Source organism: Capra hircus, chromosome 5 (assembly GCF_001704415.2).
Source record: "Capra hircus breed San Clemente chromosome 5, ASM170441v1, whole genome shotgun sequence".
Classification (NCBI taxonomy): domain Eukaryota; kingdom Metazoa; phylum Chordata; class Mammalia; order Artiodactyla; family Bovidae; genus Capra; species Capra hircus.
In genome coordinates this window covers 115,877,827-115,904,455 of record NC_030812.1, presented here as the reverse complement: position 1 = coordinate 115,904,455, position 26,629 = coordinate 115,877,827, and the positions used below count along the sequence as shown (strand labels likewise).

Genomic DNA, 26,629 nt, shown 5'->3' with positions numbered 1-26,629 from the left:
ACACAGAGATATATATACACACACAGACACACACACACAAACCCAGATATACACACACATATATATACACATACACACACAGAGACACACACAACAGATACACACACACAGACATACACACACACATATATGCACATACACAGAGACATACACAGATATACACACACACAGAGATATATACACACAGAAAGAGACACACAGACATGCACACAGACACAGACACACACACAGATACACAAGAGACATACACACACACAGATGGACACAGACACACAGACACACACAGAGCATAAAGACCCTCCCCGAAAAACACACAGAAAAGTTCTTTTAACCCCCTGGGGAAGGAGATCAAACCAGTCTATCCTAAAGGAAATCAGTCCTGAATATTCATTGGAAGGACTGATGTTGAAGGTGAAGCTCCAATACTTTGGCCACCTGATGTGAGGAGCTAACTCATTGGAAAAGACCCTGATGCTGGGAAAGACAGGGCAGGAGGAGAAGGGGACGACAGAGGATGAGATGGCCAGATGGCATCACCGACTCGAGGGACATGAGTTTGCGCAAACTTCGGGAGATGGTGAAGGAAAGGGAGGCCTGGTGTGCTGCAGTCCATGGGGTCAGACAGGAGTCTTACTGCAAAGGAATCTGACTCTGCAAAGAGTCAGACAGGACTTAGTGACCGAACAACAATAACAACGAACAACAGCCCCTGGAGCCCGCAGCGAGCGTGAACCTCGGCGGGACGCACACAAGTACAGAGAAGGGCTGGCTCTCCACTGGGCTACTCCAAGTCCCCAGCCCCAGCTCTGCCTCCAGCCCCATGTCCTGCCCCCCACGCTGAGACTCAGATGTCAGCCGCCACATCCACCCAGACGCTCCCTAAGGCGCCAGGGCCACCCCCACCCAGACGCGCCCTAAGGCGCCAGGGCCCCCCCACCCAGACGCTCCCTAAGGCGCCAGGGCCCCCCCACCCAGACGCTCCCTAAGGCGCCAGGGGCCCCCCACCCAGACGCTCCCTAAGGCGCCAGGGGCCCCCCCACCCAGACGCTCCCTAAGGCACCAGGGCCCCCTCCTTGCCCAGAAGGTGCCCGCATTACGGAACACCCTGCCAGCCCCATGTTGCGAAGCCGCATGGCTCAGAGGGCACACGTCTGCGTGACTCTGGCCCAGGAGGGCCCACCCTCACCGAAGCCCTGGGGACTCATGACCTCTTCACCTGTGCTTCCTCAAAACCTCATAGGTACATGTAGGAACCTAACTCTCCCATGTTCTACCGAATTCTCTGCACCCCCATCTCTTCTCTCTCTCTGGGGAAGCCTCTGGCCCTCCCAGACCTCACCTACTAGAAGCTCAGGACGGAAGTTAATTGAATGAAATCATCAGAAACAACTTTCACTATTAACAAAGGGCTCTTCCTGCAGCTCAGGGAAAACAGAAGGAACAACAGAAAGCTAAATGAACGAGAGCTCCCTCTCTCTCAAGAAAAATCAGCCACGCGGGCCAACAGCAATCGCAGTCGCACTTGAAAAAAACTGTAAATTAAATGCCGCCTCTGAAAGATCAAAACATGACTTTGCTAAATAGATTTTATACTTTCATATTTGGCCGAGGTAATGGGGACGGAATGTTCAAGTAAGAAGGCCTAAATCTAGGAAAGTTTTAGTGACTTCTGATGGAACTGGCGAAGGCGAAGTCGCTCGGGCATGTCCGACTCTTTGGGACCCCGTGGACTGCAGCCCACCAGGCTCCTCCGTCCATGGGATTCTCCAGGCAAGAACACTGGAGTGGCTTGCCATTTCCTTCTCCAGGGGATCTTCCCGACCCAGGGATCGAACCCGGGTCTCCAGCATTGCAGGCAGCCACTTTAACCTCTGAGCTGTGCAGGGAGGCCACACACAAGGAAATCCACGTCTTACTAATTCAATACCTATTTTATCGAGGAGATAACCACAAATAAACAGAAGAAAAGAGTGCGTTTTAGTGAAGCGATTAATGGTCTGGTCGAGAAGGTCACTAAAGCAAAGGGACAAGCAGGTGAGACCCAGTGGCCTGCACACAGAGAGGCCTCGGGTGCTGAGTGAGGAGCGCTGCTGCAGGGATGCGCCGTGGCGGCCCGCCGAGCACCACGAGGCAGCCCCGACAGGACGGAGTCTACCAGCCGAGGAGAAGACACCCAGCCCTGGGGAGCTGGCGGCAGAAGCACAGATCAGCGAGGGCCAGAAGAGCGCCACGTGGCTTGGAAGGAGCCAAAGCAGGAAAAATGAACGCTGACTGAAGAGTACGCTGAAAGAGGCAAGTTTAAGTTTACAAGGGTTAGGGAACATTTTGCTGTAAACTGACGGCTGTTCCTAAATTTAACAGCAGTAGATAATGAAACAAGGATCAAGAAATCCAGCCAGAGAAGTGAGCGAGCTGGCGGCATCTTTAAAACACTAGGAGCCTTTTGCCTGGTCCTTCCAGCAGCCACTGAAAGCTGGGATCTCAAAGGCACGCATGACACAGCGCCTCCGGCAGTCCGAGGGCCGAAGCCCCAGCAGGGCGGCCCAGCAGAGGGGAGCCGGCTCACCGGCCAGCAGGGAGGCCCGCGGAGGCAGGTGGAGGCCAAGCATCAGACAAAGCAACCAAGCTTGGGACCTCACAGAGCCGAGGAGCCCACATGCCTCCCAGGCCAGCTGCCCCAGGGGGCCTCCTGTGATCCCCAGGACCCTGAACGTCGCAGGTCTGTTTCCCACCCCCAGCCAACTCCAAACAGCCCCATCAGGCTTGAGCCTGCTGCTACCACGGAGTGTGCAGAGAAGAAAGGGCTGGTGCCAGGAGTGGGGGGCAAGGAGCCCGAGCTCCTTTCAGACCCCCACATGCGCAGGGAGCACCAAACAGCTGGGGCTCAAAGCACGGCCAACCCGCCTGCAGCTGCATCTGCAAGCGTCACCCCTCGCGGCCGCCGGAAGCCCCCAGTGGGACTGGCGCAGAGGAGCAAGAGCCAGATGAACCTCCCCAGCGTGCGGCTCGCGCGGCTCTCATCGGTTCCTCTCCCAGACCCCCGTCTGCACCGCTCCCAACCACCCATCGCTGAGTCCAAGGCTTTCAGGCCTCAGCTGCCCTCTGCCCAACCCCTGGAGTCGGTGGATGAGGGAGGAGACTGAAACCAAGGATGGAGGCAGTGACCGGGTGGCCTGAAGGGGGCAGAGGCAGACGGAGAATCCACCATCTCAGCATCTCTGCCCCCCAGGCTCCTCCTACCACCGTCCTCCCTGCCCTGCGGCAGCTCAGGACAAGGACCAGCGCCCTCAGACGCCCGGGCTCCGCCCGCTGGCCCTGCTGGCTGGGGGCCCCGAGACAGCCACGGCACGGGACACGGCTTCCGCAGGTGCTGTCTGCTGCTCAGCTCTGCGCCCCGGCCTTCCTCTGTGCTCTGACCATGCTGGTCACCCTCCAGTCACACCCGCAGGACCAGCTCTAGGGAAGCAAAAGGGAGCGAGCCCCCCACGAAGGGACCACGCAGCGTTGCTACTTCACCAGGTCCGGCTGCTCACACACTAACCCGGCCTCTTTTACGAGCCCGATGCCGATGGTATGAAGTAGAAAGCGTCTGAGCTGCCCCCACCACACTCACGTGAGGGCAAAGTTACGGGTCTGACCTACCGTACCTTCCGGGAGGTAGCTGAACCTGTAACTGAAGGACGTCTAATTGGAAGGCATGCCGGAAGAGGGGCGACCCAGAGAGGGAAGACCTGGCTCCTCGCTGGATTACACGGGTAAGAATCCACCACCACATAACCACCTCTAAACTGAACGTCAACAACCTCCTGAGGACCAGACTCCTGACAATTCTTCTGCATTAAGAACATTTTTGATTGAGGTATAACTGGTATATTACAGCACAGTTTCATGATTCAATACCTGTATATGAAACAGTCACCACAATAAATCTCATTAACACCCACCCCCAAATAATAGTCACAAAATTGGTTTTTCTTATGATGAGGATGTCTAGGGTTCCTTCAGTTCAGTTCAGTCACTCAGTCGTGTCCAACTCTTTGCGACCCCATGAATCGCAGCACGCCAGGCCTCCCTGTCCATCGCCAACTCCCGGAGTTCACTCAAGACTCATGTCCATCGAGTCCGTGATGCCATCCAGCCATCTCATCCTCTGTCGTCCCCTTCTTCTCCTGCCCCCAATCCCTCCCAGCATCACAGTCTTTTCCAATGAGTCAACTCGTGGCCAAAGTACTGGAGTTTCAGCTTTAGCATCACTCGTTCCAAAGAACACCCAGGACTGATCTCCTTTAGAATGGACTGGTTGAATCTCCTTGCAGTCAAAGGGACTCTCAAGAGTCTTCTCCAACACCACAGTTCAAAAGCATCAATTCTTCAGTGCTCAGCCTTCTTCACAGTCCAACTCTCACATCCACACATGACCACAGGAAAAACCATAGCCTTGACTAGATGGACCTTAGTCGGCAAAGTAATGTCTCTGCTTTTCAATATGCTATCTAGGTTGGTTATAACTTGTCTTCTAAGGAGTAAGCGTCTTTTAATTTCATGGCTACAGTCACCATCTGCAGTGATTTTGGAGCCCTCAAAAATAAAGTCTGACACTGTTTCCACTGTTTCCCCATCTATTTGCCATGAAGTGATGGGACCGGATGCCATGATCTTCATTTTCTGAATGTTGAGCTTTAAGCCAACTTTTTCACTCTCCTCTTTCACTTTCATCAAGAAGCTTTTTAGTTCCTCTTCACTTTCTGCCATAAGGGTGGTGTCATCTGCTTATCTGAGGTTATTGATATTTCTCCCAGCAATCTGGATTCCAGCTTGTGCTTCATCCAGCCCAGCGTTTCTCGTGATGTACTCTGCATAGAAGTTAAATAAGCAGGGTGACAATAGACAGCCTTGACGTACTCCTTTTCCTATTTGGAACCAGTCTAGCCACTTTCAAATATGGAATACCTGAAATGTATTTTATTTATATCTGGACTATTTTGTATTTTGACTCCCTCCCCCATTCCATCCCCCACCCCCCACCCCTGGAAACCACAGGTCTACTCTCTGCATCTACGAGCTCCGCTGCTCGTTTTTGGTTTAGATTCCACAAATAAGTGAGACTGTGTGGAATCTGTCTTCCTCAGACTTATTTCATTTCCATAATGCCCCCAAGGTCCAGCCATTCGCTGCAAATGGCAACACTTCATTCTTTTTATGGTTGACTAATACCCCTCTGTGTGAGTCTGACATCTTCTTTCTCCACTCGTCCACTGATGGACACCTGGGTTATTTCCACGTCTCGGTTTATTGTAAACAGGGCTGCGATGAACATGGGCGCACACGTTTCTTTTTGAGCTAACGTTTTCGTTTCCTTTGGGCAACCGTCCGCAAGTGGAACTGCTGGGTCCCGTGGCTGCGCTGTTTCCATGAAGGGCACTTCAGGGGGCGCAGCACTGCGCCAGCCCCCACTGACCTGTGCTGTGTGAAGTGGTCGATCGCGGTTCAGCGGGAAACAGTCTGCCTGCCAGCGTAGGAGACACCGGTTTGAGTCCAGGCCTGGGAAGATCCCACACGCCGTGAGCCTGTGCACGGTAGCTCCCGAGCCTGCGCTCTCAAGCCGGGAGCCCCGACGGCGGCGCCCGCGAGCTGCAGAAGCCCACACACCCCGAGCCCGCGCTCCCCAGCAAGAGCCGCCGCCGCCGTGGGAGCCCACGCACCACGCCCAGAAAGCCCGGGTGCAGCAACCGAGACCCGCGCGGCCGCGGGCAGACAGACGCGGCCAGGAGACGCTCAGCGGGCTCCTTACCCGCGGTGCGTGTAAGGGAACTTCACCTCGGTTTTTTAAAAAAGAGTATTTTACTTGCTGGAACGGCTGACGACTGACATGCCACGCTGACACTTGTGAATGAGGCGATGCCCTCGTGTGTGCCAGGCATCGCCATCCTCAGGCGCTCCACCGTGCATGAAGAGAGAGAGCGGGCACGTGAGAGCAACGCGTGTCCACCTGTAACTCACAACGAGCGGGGGGCGGGGGCGGCACATACACGCACCCACATACACGCGCCTGGATTCACACAGAGCACCCACGCACCCACATACACGCGCCTGGATTCACACAGAGCACCCACGCACCCACATACACGCGCCTGGATTCACACAGAGCACCCACGCACCCACATACACGCGCCTGGATTCACACAGAGCACCCACGCACCCACATACACGCGCCTGGATTCACACAGAGCACCCACGCACCCACATACACGCGCCTGGATTCACATAGAGCACCCACGCACCCACATACACGCGCCTGGATTCACACAGAGCACCCACGCACCCACATACACGCGCCTGGATTCACACAGAGCACCCACGCACCCACATACACGCGCCTGGATTCACACAGAGCACCCACGCACCCACATACACGTGCCTGGATTCACACAGAGCACCCCTGAAAGGAGGTGAGAACCAGGCGCGGAGCTGCCGGCACGACATCTATTTGTCATCTCGTAAGCCCTTAGGGACCGTGTGAATTTTTTAACATCGCATGATGTAGCTTTTCCAATTAAAGAAAAAAAAACAGTTAACAAAGAATATGAGTGAAATCACCAATTCCCAAACTTTAAGTGCTCTCACCCCGCCCCCTCCTCAAGAACAATGTTTCTGCTTGTGGATTCAGGGTGCATATTTTGAATACTATAGTTTTGATTAAGCATATAAATTAGATGTTGATTTAGACAGATATACAGTTTTAATAACAATTTTAAATAAAGGTCATTTTCAAAACATTATACAGCCATTAAAAATGATGGTTATGAAGATGTAGCAACATGAGAAAGGCATACGACGTGATAACAGCTGAATGGGTAACGCGAGTGTCTGCATCCTCGCTGCCTGAGTGCAGAGAGGCGTGGGGGCAGGCCGTGATGGGAATCAGCACCAGAGCCGCCCAAGCCTGCCGCTCTGCCCAGACCCCTCTCACAGGACCACCTCTCAAAGCCAGATGCCGGCAAGCACCACTTAGACCCACATCACTTTGCCGACAAAGGTCCGTCTAGTCAAAGCTATGATTTTTCCTGTAGTCATGTACAGATGTGAGAGTTGGACCACAGAGAAGGCTGAGTGCAGAAGAATTGATGCTTTTGAACTGTGGTGTTGGAGAAGACTCTAGAGAGTCCCTTGGACTGCAAGGAGATCCAACCAGTCCATCCTAAAGGAGATCAGTCCCGGGTGTTCATTGGAAGGACTGATGCTGGAGCTGAAGCTCCAACACTTTGCCACCTGATGCAAAGAGCTGACTCACTGGAAAAGACCCTGATGCTGGGAAAGAGCGAAGGCAGGAGAAGGGGATGACAGAGAATGAGATGTTTGAATGGCATCACGGACTCAATGGACGTGAATCTGAGGAAACTCCAGGACACAGAGAAGCCTGGTGTACTGCAGTCCACAGGGTCACAAAGAGTCGGACACGACTTAGCAACTGAGCAGCAACAACAGGTGGAGAGACCAACTCTTGAAGAAGTTTGGGGGGAAAAACAGCCCAGATCATTCTGCCCGTCAATGGGAAAGCACGGCCGTGAGCTGATCTAACCCTGGGGCCCATACGCCTCTGTCCCGAGAGGCGGGACCCAGGGGCAAGGTGACTGACAGCCAACAGCTGCTGACTTTCCTATGTGGTCATCCCTACTTCTAGAACCTAAAACAACACACCCACTAAAACGCAGCTTTAAAAAGACATTCTGAACTAATCTTTTCAGACTCTCTTATGCTAAGAAAAAGGACATCTCGTTTTTCAAGCACTTTACACCAACCTGAACTGTTTCCCTTTCGGACCAATTTGAGCACCAACTGAGCCTCACCTGAAAGCCTTCAGTCCGTGTTAGCGTCTCAGGAGCCGGCTCACAACCAGAACCAGAGGCTCGGCCGGCAGCGCTTCATCCCTCCCGACAGACTCAGAACAGACGGCCTGCTTCACTTCCTGACACCAAGCCCAGCGCCCCCACGTTCTTGACACCTCCTGCGCCTGCCCCGCGCTGAGGCCAACCTGCGCGACTGCACCTCTGCGCATCAGGAATCTCCCGGTCTCCCCAGCTGGGTCACGTGATTGCCCGCAGCTCGCCTCTAGGCGCGCCCATCTCCGGCCGCACAGTGACAGCGGCGTGCGGGGTTGGTGGGCGGGGGGGGGGGGCGGGGGGGGGGGGGGCCGGGCTTCAGGCAGACCCTCCTCCTCCTCTGAGTCTCAGATTCTCGCGTGCAAACAGGGGTGCTCTACTGACTGCTTAGGGTCGGTACGGAACCCACGAGGACACCTGTGGGAAGAGAGGCCTCCCTCCCTGCGGAGGGCTGGACGGCACCACGCGGTGACCAAGCGGGGCGACATCCCATCGAGAGGAACAGCTGCCGCAGACCTCGCGGGGACAGGGCCCTCAGAAAGGGCCCAGGGGCTCCCTGCTCCTCCTGCTGCGGGCGACGGCAGGAAGGCGCCGTCTGCAAACCTCGGCAGGTACAGAATCCGCCTCCAGGGCCTGGACCGTGGACCTCTCGGCCACCAGGACTGCGAGAAGTGAACACGGCAGCCTCCCAGCCAGAGCGGCTCTGCCCCCAGCAGCCCAAGCTGACCGTTGTGTTTAGTTGGCAGTCGTGTCTGACTCTTTGCTACCCCGGGACTGTAGCCCGCCAGGCTCCTCAATCCATGGGATTCTCCAGGCAAGAATACTGGAGTGGGTTGCCATTTCCTCCTCCAGAGGATCTTCCTGACCCAGGGATCGAACTCAAGTCTCCAGCACTGCAGGCGACTCTTGATCACTGAGCCACCTGGGAAGCCTGGACAACAGTCCTGTCACAGCAATAAAGCCTCCCTGCCTTTCCATGACGATCAGAGTGAAGGGGCCCACGGGCCTGGGACGGGGCAGGTCAGAGTCCTCAACACGGAGGTGGAGGAGCACGCCCCATGGCCAGGTGACCGCCGCTGCAGCTGCGTCTATGCATACTTGCACCCCATCAACTCATGAGCCTGCAGTGAAGCTTTCAAGTGCATGCGGGGTTGAGCCAAGCAGGTGACCACAGCCCCCAGGCCCCATCAAGTGAAAAGCAAAGCACCTCCTGCTGCGGAGCGCAGAGTGGACGGGACTCCCTGTCCGGGCAGCTCTCACTCCTCCTCGGCCCCGTCTGGTCCCGTCAGCTGCATCAGATTAGTTTCCTGACCCGCGACCGCTAGAGTCCCGCTGCTCATCGGCTTCCACCTGCTCTTCTGCCGCACAGGCCCCCACCATGTCCAGCCTCTCCCGCCCACAGTCCCTGCAACTCGATGCTGTGTTCCCTGCAGTGAAGAGATAACTCCAGCCCTGCGACAATCACAGCGGGCCTGAGAGTGAGAAAGTCAAATCAGCACCCAACCGCTCTCCTCCACTTTCGCACTGCTCACCGTTAACAGGCGCAACTTCCCTTCCTGCCTGTGAGCACCAACCAGACAGACAGACAGATGGCACAAGAAGGGAAGCGAGCGAGGGGGCGTGGTGCTCAGGCCCAGGGTTCCCCAGGAAGGAGAAGACGGACGGACGGACGGCACGGGAAGGGAAGTGAGCGAGGGAGCGTGGTGCTCAGGCCCAGGGCCCACAGGAAGGAGGGCAACCAACCATTCCAGGAAGAAGCACAGGCTGAGAAGGGCCTGTGTCTGCAAACACAGACAAAGGGACTCAGGAGGGTGTGGACGGTCATTGAGCCCCTGCCTCTCTGAGCTCCTTCTCAGAGATCCCATGTATTTCCTGGGACCTGACACAGAGCAAGCACTCAGATCCAGCGATCGCCACCACCTCACCATCACCCCATCACCACCATCACCACCATAATCACCACCATCACCGCCACCATCACCACCACCACCAAAGCCACCACTGCCGCCCTCCCAGAGCCCTGACTTGATGCTAAAGACGTCAGACAAGCCCGCTGCCATGTGGCCCACACGTTCCATTCCCACAGTGAATCTCAATCACTCCCCATCTCTGCTTTCCCCTTCTTCACAAAATCTTCTTTATTCTAGCGTCATCTGGCAAGTTTACAGGACGGGCACTTCCAGAGGGCACCAAATAGGATCTGTGGTCACAGAACCTCCCAGCCCCCCAGTAGAACACACGGCCCGTGTGTCCAGGCCAGGACTAGGGAGAAGCTGCTGCTGCTGCTGCTGAGTCACTTCAGTCGTGTCCAACTCTGTGCGAGCCCATAGACGGCAGCCCACCAGGCTCCCCCGTCCCTGGGATTCTCAAGGCAAGAACACTGGAGTGGGTTGCCATTTCCTTCTCCAGTGCATGAAAGTGAAAAGTGAAAGTGAAGTCGCTCAGTCGTGTCTGACTCTTAGCGACCCCACGGACTGTAGCCCACCAGGCTCCTCCATCCATGGGATTTTCCAGGTGAGAGCACTGGAGTGGGGTGCCGTTGCCTTCTCCAATGCATGAGAGTGAAAAGTGAAAGTGAGGTCGCTCAGTCGTGTCCGACTCTTAGCGACCTCATGGACTGCAGCCCACCAGGCTCCTCCGTCCGTGGGATTTCCAGGCGAGAGCACTGGAGTGGGGTGCCATTGCCTTCTCCAATGCATGAGAGTGAAAAGTGAAAGTGAGGTCGCTCAGTCGTGTCCGACTCTTAGCGACCTCATGGACTGCAGCCCACCAGGCTCCTCCGTCCGTGGGATTTTCCAGGCGAGAGCACTGGAGTGGGGTGCCGTTGCCTTCTCCAATGCATGAGAGTGAAAAGTGAAAGTGAGGTCGCTCAGTCGTGTCCGACTCTTAGCGACCTCATGGACTGCAGCCCACCAGGCTCCTCCGTCCGTGGGATTTTCCAGGCGAGAGCACTGGAGTGGGGTGCCGTCGCCTTCTCCAAGGGAGAAGCAAGACACCCTATCTGCTCAGCAACTGCCCCAAGGGCAGCCCCAGGAGGAAGCTGGGCTCCGGCCCTCACACAGCCAAGCCCAATCCACAACCACCCGCTCCGGGTCTGGCCGACCAGGGGCTGCCCACACCAGACCCAGGTGGCCGCCTGTCATCTCTCCCCACTCGGGCGCCCATCCTCCCCATCCTCGGGCGATGGGCAACAATTCAGCATACCACCAAAGCCCCCAGGAGGTCAAAGGACATAACCACATTCTTCTAAGTTAACACATCTTTACACCCTGTCTTAGCTTGATTTTGTGCTCAGCTCAGCTCTACGTATCAGTTCAAAGGAACGGCGGTCATTCTTATTCTTTTTTTATTAATAGGTTCCAAGAACCTTAAATTATCTTAAAACAAAAATGTTACCGTCTTTGCAGTTTCCAGGACTACACACCTAGCTACGTGTCAGTTTGTGGTCCACTGGAGCCTCAGCTACATTTTGTGGGAAAAATGGGACATAAGAGGGTTCATTCTAAATGCCGTGTCTTTGACTCTGAAAATTCAAGGTCCATTTATTCCCTCAGTTGAAAGCAATTCAACCACTTTCTGGTCTCCACTGGGTGGTGGGGACCCTGCTGGACACCAGCCATGGGTTAAGAGCTACAGTGTAAGAAAGACAGTCCCTGAATTCGAGGAACTGGAGAGCTGGTGAGGTGCAGACTCACACGTGCCTCAGAGGCAGCACCGCTGGCTGTCGGCCCACACCCATCGCTCCCTCTTCCCTGTGACCACAGCCCCACTGCACAGTGCCGCCAGCCGAGTCCACGGGACCCCTGCTTCTCCGTGCCACAGCTGGGGGTGGGGGCACGTGGCCCAGCTCTGATCACTGCCTTCCAGAGAAGAGCCCAGATGCCCTGGTGACTGCCCTCTGCCTCGAGCAGGACCACGACACCACCTAGTGGCCACGAGCTCAGATCCCTGATGAAATCTGCGCCAACAGCCCCTCTCCTCCCGACAGCCTGCTGGGAAAAACAAGCCCCTATCTGTCTAAGAGCTCTGAGTCTGCTTTTCTGATACCTTCAGCCAAAGCAAGGGCTTCGCAGGTGGCTCAGTGGTAAGGAATCCCCCAGCAGTGCAGGAGACCCGGGTTTGATCCCTGAGTCGGGAAGATCCCCTGGAGAAGGGAATGGCACCCCACTCCAGTGTTCTTGCCTGGAGAATCCCATGGACAGAGCCTGGGGCAGCTATACTCCATTGCAAGGAGTCAGATATGACTGAGCGACTTTCACATTTCACCCAAAACAAATCCTAAGTGACCCGCCCCTCAGCTGGGGAACCAGCGGGGCTGTGAGCGCTGCGTGGGCAGCAGACAGCCTGCAGGGACCCCACCAGGCCTTCCCAGGCCTGTGCCGTGTCCTGTCCCGTCACTGAACATGAGGACCCGTGACTCAGCACAGCCGCGAGGAGCTCCCAGGCCAGGGGTGGAGACGGGCAGCACCCTGAGAGCGCAGTCAGCTCACGGGCTGCAGGGCAGGGCGCAGCCCCGCACACTCGCCCACTTCTCCGCTCTCATCCCTCAGACAGAAAACGACACCACAGTCTCACGGTCTTCCAAACTGTTACTCCATGTCCTAATCGACGCAGGAAATTGTTAAAGAAAGACAAACACGTAACAGATTGATTTTTCAAATGGCTCCTTTAAACATTTTTTAACATTTGCTTTTAAGATTATACATAGGAAATCATCATCCATGAGGAAGTCATCGGGAAGCTCCTTGAATGGATTCCTAATTACACCGAAGACTTCTCCACCCGACACGTGAAATGAAACACTTGGCTTCCACCAGATCACACTCATTCTGGTTTACCTCAAGCTGAGGGACGCTGCACGTGGCTCAGATACCACACCTGGAGTGCAAACGCCACCCAAAAAATAAGGTCGCTGCTGGTGGCGACGCATGAAGCCAGAGCAGCGTGTCCTCTGGGCTCTCACGCACCCGTCCCAAAGCCCAGGAGACGGGGTGAGCTTGGGGAGCCCCTTCTGCTGGGGGCTCCGAGGGGCCGGCGAGAACCAATTACAGGAAAGGAAGGAGAGAAGGAGACCCACCCTCACACATCCAGAGTGAACACGCGGTAGCAACCGTGGGTTTGTGGGTTTTGTTATCTTTCCCACGTCTCTCGATTTCAGCAACGTCCCACGAACAATCATCACGGAAGCCCGACGAGAGTGACACGGCGGGGTGGGGGGCGGCACACAGAGCCCCGTCCTCCAAGCGGGACTCGGGGCGCCAGTGACACAGGGGCCGCACAGGGCAGGGGCCGCACAGGGGCAGGGGGCAGGGGCCGGGCAGGAGGAGGGGCGCTGCAGCAGCTGAGCCGTCTGGACGTCTGCAGTGATCACTTGCAGAGTCATTGTTTTTACAGAATGAGGAGAAAGCCAGCGCGAGAGGATGGAGCCCGCCCAAGGGAAGGGGGGCCACCTCTCCAGTGCTCAGCAGCCCACCCCCGCCACGAGCTGGTGCACCAGCCACCACGGCCCCTGGGGGGAGCCAGAGGCTTCAGCCTAGGGCTGGGGGCAGAGGGAGACGGGTGCTCCGAGGAAAAGCAGCCAGGATGAGCAGGACTGAAGGGTGGACGGGTGGACAGGGGAGGGCCGTGGACAGGGGACAGAGGAGGGGGGATGGGGGAGGGGAGGGGCAGGGCCGGGGCAGGAGCGCCTGATGACAGCTGACGGCCGAGCAGGGACCTGGAGGAAGGGTCAGGCGGGATGGCGGGCAGGCGGGCCGCTGTGCGCTGTGCCCCAGCCACCGCAGAACCATGCAGTTGGGAGGGGACAACAGGAGCAGGCGGCCAAGCTGTGCGGTGTTACTGAGCCAACGGCCGCCTCTGAGCAAGATGGAGCCCAGGGTGGCTCTGATGGCCCCTGACCCAGATCTTGTCTGCACAGGACGGCTGACGGCTGGGCGGAGCAGGCAGCCGACACGGGGGACAGGCCAGCGGGAGGCGGCGGCAGGGAGCAGGACACGGAGACAAGCTGAGCTGGGAGCCCAGGGAGAGCCAGAGGGGAGCGCAGACGAGGGTGCGCGGGCGGCGGGCACGGGCTCAGGGGAGGCAGCTGCTGCCCAGACACAGGGCGACGGGGCCAAGGGGACGGGCTCAGGGGAGGCGTCAGGGCCTCAGGGGGCGACTGAGGCGACGGTTCCAACCTAGAAGCTGCCTTTAAAAACATGACCTTGTTCAAAGACACGCACTGCCCCCTTACGTATGTTCTTAGTGAGAGCTGCTTCATCAGTGTTCCCCCTGACATCAGAAGCGACGCTGCCAGGGAGAACCAAATCCAGGGGAAATCCAGGAGAAACGGAGGAAGAAAGCGGTCACCTCACAGAGACGCCCCCCACCCCACCCCGTGCCGTAGGGATCGGCCAGGCTGGGCTCCCCCACAGGAGAGGCTCGCCGACCAGCAGCCAGGACTCTGGGACGCGGTGACCAACACAAGGGCCCCACTGGATCCCGCCACGCCCCGTCCCGGGGTGCACCCACCGGTTCGGCCAGGGCACCCACTGTGTGCCAGGCTCTCCTGCGTGGGCGACGGAGGTGGTCCTGAGCTGCAGGCAGGGCAGCGAGGCACATTCACCGACCCTCCTTTTAAAGCTTCTCTGCTTGTTTCACTGAAAAGTCCGTTTTCCCCAAACCACAGAGTGGACGTGAAGCCGGGCTACGGAGGCTCCGTGCCGGCTCCCGGGGCCCCTTACCCCCCAGTCAGCGTTCAGGAGTGTGACTGGCAGCGGGGCCCTGGGGGCATCTGAGGGGGCACGCCCCAGAGGAACTGGCACCAGCAGGGTACCAGGCACCAGGCGAGCGCTGCCCGCCCTCTGAGGAGACTCGGAGTGTGCACAGGCGGCCCAGCAGGCGGACCCAGAGTGGGCAGGCAGGGCGCCCCAGGGCTGCACCCCCTGCCGTCCTGGCGGGGGTCCTCCCTGACGAGACTCCGGGGGCAGGCGAGGCTGGGTTAGCGGAGGTATCAGCTTCTTCCCCCTCGCATTCTAACGCCTCCTGGAGCACCCTCGCCGCCCACAAGTGCACACACGCGCACAGCCTCCGTGTGAGTGCACGGTCCCTGGGCGGCTGTGGCAGCGGGGCTGCACCTAGCCCTGGCGGGGCCGCTGGACACTGGCAGGTGGGTGCCCGGATTGGCAGGAACAGGGCTGAGCCTGGCCCAATGGCCCAGGCGGGCCCTCCACTCCCGTCCTCTGACGTCCCCAGCAGAGAAACAAGGGCCCAGCCGGCACCGGCTGTGTCCTCACCGCGGGGCCCCCGGGCTGCCTCCGGAGCCAGGGCCCCACCGCACCCGGGGGTGACCAGGAGCCAGCTACTGCAGGCACAGGTGGTGGGTGTGTGGGCTGCAGGGCCGTGCACGCACTCGTGAAGCAGGGCACACATGCAGAGTGAGGCCCGAGAGTCGACGAACAGGCGTGCAGGTATCAGGGTGCACAGCGTCCCCTCCGGCCATTTCTCCAGCCTGACCGTGCCTCCCACTGACATGACACACCGCCTGCGGCCTGGACTGTGTCCAGGGCTATTTGTCATCCCCAAGCTCCAGCCAACAGCCCGTCCCCCCCGCCTGGCCGCCCCCACCGCCGACCACTGCCCTGACCTCCCCCCATCCCTCCTGCCGTCCAGCTGCCCACCTGGAGGTCACGCTCTGACGCCAAGGGAGCCGCTCCCCAGGAGATGCTCCCGGGCCGCCTCCTGGCCCTCTCGGCCCGGTGCACCTGCCCCTTCCAGCCCGGAGGCCTCCCTCCTCCCCTGCCCCACCATCCCAGTGCGGGGGGAACCTCTGTGCCCCACCCCCCAGGGTCTCCTCCACCTCCAACGCCTGCCCCATGCCACCCTCACTCCACAGCAGCGCCAGCCTTGACCCCCAGCACTGTCTCCCTCTCCACCTTCAGCCAGTTCCTGGAGTGCTGACTGCAGGCATCCATCTGCCCCCCGACACTGAGCGTCAGCTCCCGAGGGCAGGGACCCTGGGGTCTGTTCACGGTTCACCCCAGCACCGACCGTAGCAGATGCTCAGGAACACCGGCTGAATGAAGAACTACATGGGCACCTGACGCCAGTCACCCCAACTCACGAGGACCCTGCAGGGAGGCCAGATTTCCCGGGGACGAGACAGGAGGCTGAGTCACAGGCCTGCGCCGGCCTCACCCTCCTGCCCTCACAGGCAGGCTCTCCACCAGCCCCGGGCCCTGAAGGGCCATCCAACTCAAGCCCTTGCTTCTGGAGTGAACAGCTCCATGCCACCCACCTGCCCCCTGAAAAACCCCCTTCCTCCCCAGAGCCGACTCCCACACGCTTGGAGGCCTTCAACGGTCGCTTCCCTGGGCTTCGAAAACGGCGGCCTTTGCACGAGAAAAGACTTGAATCAACGCTGAGAGTGGAGTGAGCTGTTAAGTTCTATTTGCTGCCCTCGTCCGCAAGTTCCAAACGGAGCCCCAGCAAACACAGCCGCGCAGCCCAAGGCCGAGGGTCACCGAGGGGGAGGCACTTCTGTGGGCGTCGCCCAGGTCAGCGCTTTGCTCCTCCGAAGTCGGCAAGTATTTGCCATTTAACGTCATGTATGCGATGTGAAGATAATACTTCCCATTGTCTCCTGAAGCTAACTGCTTTATGCTGCTGCTGCTGCTAAGTCGCTTCAGTCCCGTCCGACTCTGTGCGACCCCACAGACGGCAGCCCACCAGGCTCCCCCGTCCCTGGGATTCTCCAGGCAAGAACACTGGAGTGGGTTGCTATTTCCTTCTCCAGTGCGTGAAAGTGAGGTCACTCAGTCGTGTCTGACTCTGTGCGACCCCATGGACTGCAGCCCACCAGGCTCCTCCATCCATGGGATTTTCCAGGCAAGAGTACTGGAGTGGGGTGCCATTACCTTCTCTGAACTGCCTTATAAAAATGCAATTTACTGGCTGTGTTTTCTGCAGCCACCAAATACAAATCCTGTAATTGTTTCACTTTGAAAGCTTTGGTTTTCACCTTTTGGCGTTAGACTTCATACTTACATTGAATTCTTGGGCTTCCCTGGTGGCTCAGAGGTTAAAGCGTCTGACTCCAATGCAGGAGACCCGGGTTCGATCCCTGGGTCGGGAAGATCCCCTGGAGAAGCAAATGGCAACCCACCCCAGTATTCTTGCCTAGAGAATCTCATGGACAGAGGAGCCTGGTAGGCTACAGTCCACGGGATCGCAAAGAGTCGGACACGACTGAGCGACTTCACTTTCACTTGAATTCTGAGGAAAAGCAAGGAAAAATACAGAATCCCACACTGAACAGAAGAATCTCATTTCTTTTAACCTTTCAGTTTATCCATACATACTCACTTGCCCATACATCTTGAAAGCTTCATTTTTAAGCACGATTTTAATTTCCCAAGTTTCTCTGATGACAAAGCCCACAGGAGATTCTAACCGGGGGCTCGGGTCCTGACTCAGAGCTGCAGTTCCCATCAGGCAATCTAGTTTTCACGAGTGACCCCTGTGCCGCCTAGGACTAGATCAGGGGGTGTCTGGCGAGAGGTGATCAGAGGGGGCTCCATCGAGCCCAGGACAAACCAGCACCCCACCTCCTGCAGTGATAACCAAGATGGCAGACGATTCACCCACAGCCGGCTCAGAGCTCACCAGGGGGACATGACACACGCCCGAGAAGGGGCCTCACTCGTCCTAGAGCACGTCTCGAGGTCTGGAGGAGCATGCCAGCTCATGAGACAAGGGGCGCGACGCCCACACGCCACACAGGACCCCGGGGCGGGTCCTAGACTAGGAGGGAGGTGCCCGCGTGTGCCCATCACGGGGAGAGCGTCATCGGAACTGAGCGCGGTTGGTGCCCTGGACGACAGGGCCGCGTGGATGTGAAACTTCCTGACTGTGACGACGAGGCCGTGCCAACGCCTGGAGGAGGCCTTTGGCCTCAGGAGGGGATGAGATGTCGAGGAGCGGAGAGCGCGACTTCTCCAACTGACTCAGATGGTTCAGGAACAGCACGAACGCACGTGAGCACGCACGCGGAGAGCGAACCAGCAAAAGGGCAACGACTACGCACGCGGAGAGCAAACCGGGCGGAAGGCAAACGGCTGGAACGGCGGGCAAAGGGCACAGGGAGGCGCCTTCTCTGTGCATCTGAAGTCACATCAGAACGGGAATCCTAACACAGACGGTAAGCTGGACCTCTCTGGACGACGACACCTGGAACCGCGCGAAGGCGGGGGGAAGGCGAGCTGGAAAAGGAAAAAGGCTCTTCTGCTGCACCCTCTGTGCCGTGAAACCGTGTAACGTGTGCGCCCAGAAAAGAAACGAAAGTGACAAAGAACAAAAAACCCACCGTGAGAAGGGCAGCTGGACGGGAGCAGCACCTTCAGGCCACGGGACGTCCCCAGAGCCGCTCCCCCAGCCCCAGGAACGAGGCTGCACAGCTCCAGCTTCACAGGCCGGCCGGGCCGGCACCTCCATCCACGGGCCTCACGCGCCACCTGCTGGCCACGCAGGGCACTGCCCACAGCGGTGCCCAGCCTTCAGTGTGACTGCGAGCTCCTGGGACCACAGCCACCTCTGTCCTCCCAGGAGCTCCGGCATCCGGCAAAGTGCCCGGCTCCCAGCAGCACCCAGGATGCGACGGGAAAACAGAAGCATGGAACTTGCGCGTGGAACCCCAGCAGGACTGGACAGCGAGCACGGGCCGCGGAGCCCAGCTGCCCCACGAGGAGCATGGAGGCACTGTCCTGGGCCCTGCTGGCCCCCACCCCAGCCTGGCCTTGACCCCCACGCCTGCCGGCTCTCTCTACAGCCAGCCCCACTCCATGCCGACCCACTGGCCCCCGTCAGACGGTGCACAGTCAGCCACCCCAGGCAGGACTCAGCCACCAGCCCTGGCCACTGTGACGCACAAGGAAGACATCCGCCCGGCCGGACGGCCTCGCCAAGGCAGCACCAAGACAGCAGAGTGCATTAAGGAAAAAATATCGGAGAACGTGATCACTCCAATTAAAGATAAACAACATTGTACAGCAATTACCTTCCAACTAAAAGTAAATTTTTTAAAAAAATGCTCATCAAATTTCACTGGAAGCACATTAATAAACATATCCAGAGTAAACTTTCAGGACAAGCAGCTCTGCTCCTAGTGACTTACCGGCATGAAATACAACAGATCAATTTCTGACCCAGTAAATTACACAGGGAACAGGGACCCCAAAAGGGAGCAGGCCGGGCCTTTCAGATACAGGCCTCGAGCAGAAACGCACACGGCCAGAAGCGGCCGAGCCCACGGGGACTCACCAGGGGGACTCACCCCCGGGACTTACCACAGGGACTCATCACAGGGACTCGGCCACGGGGACTCACCCCGGGGACTCACCCATGGGGACCCACCCCCAGAACTCACCAGGGGGACTCACCCCCGGGACTCACGAGGGGGACTCACCCACAGGGACTCTTCACGGGGACTCACCCGGGGACTCACCCATGGGGACCCACCCCCAGGACTCACCCACAGGGACTCACCGAGGTCTGTGTTGGGGCCCGCAAGCAGGTGCTTGAACTTGTCCAGCCGGGAGGCCTCTCTCTCACTTAAGGCCGAGCTGCTGAGGGCACCGGGCTCGGGCGCCCCGCCCAGCACCACGGTGGCCGCGTGCGGGAGAGACTGGGACCTCTGCAAGGGGGCGGCGTCACTGGCACTTCCTGCAAGGAGGGGGGCGGGGGGAGAAGAGAGGTGAGGCCCCGGGGCTCGGCCCACAGCCAGGCGCCCACCGGGAGGCCTCACGCCCACCACACCGGGTCTGCCGCGGCACGGCGGTCCCGCCTCGCCCTCACAGAGCAGTGGCGAGCTGCCTGCTGGAGGCAGAGAACGAGCCGGCTCCCACGTAGAGCTCACTGCCCTCCTGGTCGCTCCTCAGGCAAACAGACGAGCCACGAGAGGCAAGACAGGGAGGAGCAGAAAACCCCTGCGCACGTCGGGAGAAGCCGAGCTCCCGCTCCTCTGCCCCCACGGAGGACCGCGCCAGGACACGCAGAATTCCAAACCACTGCTCACAGGAGCAGTGGAGTCAAATGGACCTCGCGGGTCTCACCCGAGCTAGGAGGCCCTGCCGGCCCAGCAGGATGGTGTGGCTGCCGTGCCACATGAGCAGCAGGTCCTGAGGGCGGCTTGGGTTACATCAGCGGCGTCTACGCAACTGCGCAGGACGTCCAGGAGAAACCAAGGGGACGGGGGCGTGGTCCCTGCCTCCACGGCCCTTGCCGCTGGGGTTCTAAGAGTTGTGGCCTCGGCAGAGCCCACCGCAGGAGAAACCCGGGGCCTGGGAGTGCGTGCCCTGCCCAGGCGCACGGGACGCGGTCAGAGTGCCTGCCACGAGCCACAGGAATCCTGCATCAACCTGGAAAGGCTCAAAGAGGGCGCCCTTCCATTTTTAGGCTCAAATACTTCAAAGTTCACTTCATGTTAAAGAAAAATAGTTCAGATTCCAATTTGGAAACTGATCAAACAAAATAACTCATACTATTCCACGAAGAAGACAGTAACGCTTCCGAAGTTAATTCCCGGAATGTGTTTCTAAAACCTAGAGCTGAGTACGAAACGTAATTCTGCCCCAGCCAGTGGGCTGCCTCAGGCTGCGATGATGACCTCATTTTCTTCTCTGTTAACAAAGGGCGAGCCCCCGAACCCCCAGAGACCTCAGCAGGAGGGACCCCTACACCCAACCCCTTACCTCCCTGACACTGCCTGCCCCAAGAGGCCACTCTGACCGCCGGATCCAGCATCTCAGCATACATCCCACCCTGCTCTGGGGCTACCCCCACCTGTTCTGACCCCGGCATCCGCCGCCTTCTGGCACTCAGGCCTCCTCACACGTCACACAGAGGCTGCTGTCCATCCCCTCGCCAGAACAGACACTCCACTCAGCAAGGACTCCCTGGGGCAGCCCACGCCCTGAGAATGCGACCTGACCCATCACAGGTTAAACAACAACGGTGTTGTCTGATGTCTCAGCCCCTCCAGCACACAGAGAGCGAAAGTGAGGAGAGAGCGCCAGGCACCTGGATGGCAGACACAGGCAAGAGCTAACCTTTTAGAGTTTAGAATCGGAACCTGGCGATTCCAGAGAGCAGACCCTCGCCCTGCAGACGCTGAGCCCACGTGTTGGGGACCGGGAGGGATCATCGGAAGTGGCCGGGGGGAGATCTAGCCCTGAACACGAGGCTGGCCTGGCCCCTGGGCTGGAAAGGCCCCCTGGAGCAGCCAGGGCATCCTGGGAAGGGCGGGGTCCCCCCAGCAGCCCACAGGAGCTCCCGCCCGGCCACGCCATCAGGAGGGAGACCCACTCAGCCAGGAGGACGAGAGGAAGCGCAGCTGCCTCTGCTGACCAGGAGGCCCGCGGCTGCTGGATCGCTGAGCCTCCGAGGGCTGGGACCCTCCCCGCCTCATCCCCGGGGGAGAGGGCTCCAGGCCTCTTTCTGGAAACCCGCCCACCCCTCCCCCGCCCGCCCCTCCCCCCACCGCCCCTCCCCCCACCGCCCCACCTTCGGGACAGGATGCGGGGCTCTCGCTGACGGACTTCACCAGCCGGAGGTCGCCGCCGGGGGCCGCGGGAGGCTCCGCCGGGGGCTCCGGGGCCCCGGGAGGCCGGGAGCGCCCCTGCTGCTGGCTGTGGTTGCGCAGCACGCGGTGGGCTGTCTCCATGACGACTGCGGTGTTGAGGCTCTCGGCCGCCATGGCCAGGAGTTCGTCGTCATCCTCGCCGGCGTCCCAGGCGTCACTGGTGTTGCTCTCAAACTCCTGGAAGGTGCTGACTCGCTTGGCCTTGACCGGCGTGGTTGGCACCTTGGGCGTGGCCTTGAGCAAGCTGCAAAGCAAAAGCGGTCTGTACTCGCGCCCTGGAGGCTGAGCGTGCCCACCCCTGGATGGGAGAGCAGCCCCTGGGGCAGTCATGCTGCACCTGTGCCCCAGAGACGCACAGCAATGCCCCGGGCCCACAGACCTCTTGCCCCAACACCTTTGCAGACGTCCAGCGGACACGTGTTCCCAGGACACGAGCCCTTGGCAGGTGGGTCTGGATACAGGACAATTTCAAGGATCCCGCACAGCGTGGCAGCACGCAACACGGGTTCACCAAGCGTCGGGAGCTTGTCCTCACCTGCTCGGTCCTCCAGGGCCACCCCTGCCCCGCACCCGCCTCTAGACAAGGAGCCCAGACACAGGCTGAGCGAGCCGCAGGCAGCGGGCAGAGAACACATGCGCCACGCAACCTGCGTCGGCTACAGGGAGTGAAAACCTCTCTCTCCAGGGCTTTCTGCTTTTCTGACGGGGTCCTCTCTCAGGTGGTTCAGACAGTGAGGAATCTGCCTGCAGCACAGGAGACCCGGGTTCAGTTCCTGGGTTGGGAAGATGCCCTGGAAGAGGGAACAGCCACCCACTCTCCTCTTGCCTGGGGGAGTCCATGGAGAGGAGCCTGGCGGGCTACAGTCCACGGGGTCACAGGGAGGCGAACCCAACTGAGCAGCTGACACGCTGCTTTCAGCACAAAGGGGTTTGGTTTTGGTGACAGCGCCCAGCTTTTTGCCTCGCTGTTTCTACTTTCAGTGCCTTAAGCAGCCGTGGCCAGACCCAAGCTCACAGAGGTGTGCCAGGCCCCACCCCAGCCCCGGGCGCCCTGCAAAGGCTGCTCTCCTCTGCCCTCCTCTGCCCTCCTTTGCATGGAGCCACCTCCCTCAGAGGCTGGGCCATGAAAGGCCAGGAGTGCCCCCCGTAAAGCAATCGCTTGATTCGTGCTGGCTGAATGAAGGGCACTCTCCTCCCCGTCGGGAATGCCAGGGACCTAGGGGGTCACCACACCCCCCAGGCCCAGCCTGAGAACAGCCTCACGCAACCTGAGGTCACTTACGTGCCGTGGACCAGGGGGTCGAAGGGCGGGTGCTGAGCGCCATACACGTGCTGGATGCTGTTCAGAAAAGGAAGGAGAATAAATTAGCTTCTCCCCGGCGTTCACAAGGGCCCCATGGACTCAGGAAACAGGGCAGCTCCTCGAGCCGGCACCAGAGGGAGCAACCCCGGCCACCGCAGGGTCCCCAGGGCCCATCGGGAAGGCTGAAAGACGCCAGACAAGGCCACCCCCACACACAAGCACGGCACTCAGCCTCCCGGCGAACGGGCCTCAGTGAGGCACCCACAGCCCCAAGGGTCACCACAGGGCCCGGGGCGTTGGTCAGCCTCTGCTCCTGGCCTAAAAGACTGACCCAGACACACCCCTCAAGAAGCTCTCACCAGGCACCACTCTGCCCAGAGATGGAATACAGAATTACAAACACGATTTTGTTAACAGACTGCATGGTTTCATTATAAAGTGTGTGCTCATCAGAGTAGATCTGGAAAAAAGGCGGGGACATAAGAACTCACGTGGCACGCTGGCCAGCTGAGAGACCCAGCGCACACCCCTTCCTCCCCGCAACGCCCAGCCAGGGGACCCGAGGCAGGCCAGTTGCAGAGACGGAGGAGAGAGGCTTGGAGGGCACGACCCTGACCCTCAGCTCTCCCCTCTTCTTGTTCAGAACACACACGTGAGGCCAAGAGGGGCCTGGCCATCCTGCCACGAGAAGCAACCACGAGAAATAAAGCCCCTCGTGATGGGTGGGGGGCAGGGGGTGGCTTAGAATGAAGATGGGAAGACAGCGGGACTCCGGCAGCTCGGAGCTGTTAGCTCTCAACCTTGGACCACTCCCTAGACGTCCATGGCATGAAATAAACAAGCCCCTGTTTGCTGAGGCCACGGGCAGTCAGAGTCCTAACTGCTGTGGTCCACGTGGAACAGACAGGCTCTGTAACCCCGATGTGCCCAGTCGCTCAGTCGTGGCCGACTGTGACCCCGTGGACTGTAGCCCGCCAAGCTCCTCTGTCCGTGGGATTTTCCATGCGTGAATACTGCAGTGGGCTGCCATTTCCTCCTCCATGCAGGGTGCATGTATGTAAAGACAAATACAGACACGGAGGAGCTTAATATATAGATGAAGTCTTCTTAGCTTTTTAAAACAAAATGAAATCCTACCTTGCTTACTCAGTAATATATCAGTATCACAGCTCTTTCCCCATGTATCAGTCTACTTAAATACCTGTACTTTATCCTGTGTGACACACAGGAGAGACACACGCAGCACATTCACACTTTAAGACCTAACACTGCAGGCACAAGGGGCTTCCCCAGACATTTCTCTGCAATTTCCACAAATCTGTAATCATTCCCAAGCTTCCTAAGTTTTCAAAAATCATAACAACATGAGCACCGCCTCCCTGGACAACCTCACCTCTCATTTCACACCGCCCCACCATTATGGTTACACGGTAATTGGTTTTGCCAGCGTTGGTTGTGAGCTCTTTACTTAAAACTATGTGTGGTTATAAAGACAGCAATAAACTTCTCCGGGGACAATACTGTCACACAGATATAACTTCGTGAAGATAAAAGTCCCACAGAAGGCAGGCCTGGGACACAAAGGATACACGTGTATCCACGGCATAAATGGCTGACCCCTGAACCACGTGGAGGCTGGGGTGTGGACCTCTGCACGGCAGACAGGCTGAGTGTGACTTCCAGTCGGCCCTCCGGACCCGCAGTTCCTCCTGGTCTGTGGTTCTGCGTGCACGGCTTCAGGCCACCTGGATGGTGTTGGGCTGTAGTGTTTACTACTGAAAAACACCCCTCTGTAAGCGGACCCACGCAGTTCAAACCCTTGTTATCCAAGGGTCCACTGCAGAGATCACTGTTGTCTGATGGAGGAAGAGGGTGCAGACGATGATCGTGTACCTTCTCGATTATTAGGGCGGCTGAGCCATCTTGAAACATCCTTTGTCCATCTGTGCTTTCTTAAACCGCCTGTTTGAACTCTCTGCCCATTTCTAAGAGGTGTCCACTCTTATTTTACTGATTTGTAAAAACCTCTTTGTAAACAGGATTCCTCTGCCATTGAGGCAGTGAGGTGAGCAGAATAAGGGTCCCAAAAGCGACACCTCCCAACCCCAACACACGTGAACGTATCACTTCACATTGTAACGGGGAAGAACCTCGCGTTTCATCATAAGTTAATCACCAAAGGGATGTTGCCTATTCCCTGGTGGCTCAGAGGTTTAAGCGTCTGCCTCCAATGCGGGAGACCCGGGTTCGATCCCTGGGTCGGGAAGATCCCCTAGAGAAAGAAATGGCAATCCACTCCAGTATTCTTGCCTGGAGAATCCCATGGACGGAGAAGCCTAGTAGGTTACAGTCCACGGGGTCGCAGAGTCGGACACGACTGAGCGACTTCACCTTCACCTTCACACATAACGGCCCATCTCTGGGAAACTGTTTCACTCACAGGAACCTTCTCACCAGGCCCACCTGTGAATGACTGCAGGAGGCAGAAATTCACACGTCCCCTCCGCAGGAGGCTGATGGGAACCAGGAAGTGTGTGACCTTACGCCCTCCCCTTTGAGTATAAAAGGGGCCTGACTCCTCACTCAGGCAAAGCTGGGGGTGGTACGTACACTCGCGTTCTTCTTGGTTTGCTGGGTTTCCGAATAAAGTAGTTATTCCTGCCCCAACAACTCGTCTCTGGACTCCTGGCCTGTAGCACAGTGCACAGGACAAGCCTGGACTAACAAACCGGGGGACTCATCGAGGGGCCTTGCTTGCTCGTGTGCAGCCAGCCCAGCCGGGGAACTTTCGGGTAAGGAAGGCCCTGGCAGCTGCCTGGACCACGTGTCCTGAGGATCCACACCCCCCGCCCCATAGTTTCCAGAAACAGCACCGGCTGCCCCAGCGCTCGGCAGCGGGAGCAAGGAATCAAAGCTGGGGAGCCACATGGACTCCATACACCAGGTCGAGTCGCTCCGGTGTGTACACCCGGGAACCGTTTCCTCTCTGTTTGGAGCTTGTTTTTCTAGAGTAAGCCAGTTTGTTTTGCAGCTTGTTTTGTAGCTGTATTTGAGTAGGGCCCCCTGTTGGAGAGACGAAAGAGGTGCTGGACTTCCACCACATTTGTGAGCGGCGGGCTGGTTTCTCGGACGCTGGCGCCTGGGCGTGCCGTTTGTGCTTTGATTCTCCTGAAAAAGAGGGAGTGTTACAACTACCCCAGGAGAAGGTCCTCTGGGGTGCATTTTGGACCAGGACCTGAGGACAGCTCTGAACCCACGGGTGGGAGGAAGGCGGCCGTGGCACCGGTCAGGATCCCCACTGGGGGTCCAGGCAGGGTTACCTTCGGGCCCTGTGCACTGCGTACCTCGACTTCTGCTGCGTTAATTATGTCACTTAATGGTCTCCTGTGTAGCTGGGACGCGTAAAACTCAAGACCAAACGACGGTTTACGTAGGATTCTGCTTGTTCTTTGGTTTCCTGGGTTTCATCTCGTTCAGTACTGTTTGTCCACTAACAGCCACATCAGCTTTGCAATACGTAACTTTTATTGATACCAAATGGAGAGAAGGAAGAAAACTGGTCTGTTTTTGTCCAAGAGTGAGACACTCGGAGAAGAGGGAGGTTTGGGTCCTAAGATCGCCGAAAGCTCAAAATAGAAGTGTCTTCTCTACAAATACTAGTAAAAGGGTTACCTTGTAGACACGTGACCCTGATCTGTCCCATCTGCCAGAAGCTCAAAAAAACACCAGCCAGAATGAGTTTCAGGTTCACGTGATCTAGGAAACACTCAGTATTGAATTAGTATCTGGTGTGAAAGTTTTGCTTACGCTTGTCGGTTTGATACAGATGTC

At 58.1% G+C, this 26,629-nt stretch overlaps 1 protein-coding gene across 1 annotated transcript in view; it reads right to left on the bottom strand.

Moving 5' to 3' along the window:
- The window catches only part of TBC1D22A (TBC1 domain family member 22A), a 271,283-nt gene that overhangs the window by 226,322 nt on the left and 18,332 nt on the right, over positions 1-26,629 (bottom strand). The window contains exons 2-4 of the mRNA XM_018048921.1: positions 22,778-22,834; positions 21,417-21,739; positions 19,401-19,577 (exon numbers count right to left, since the gene is read on the bottom strand). Coding sequence (XP_017904410.1) covers positions 19,401-19,577; positions 21,417-21,739; positions 22,778-22,834 — 557 coding nt within the window. The remainder of the gene's footprint in view (positions 1-19,400; positions 19,578-21,416; positions 21,740-22,777; positions 22,835-26,629) is intronic.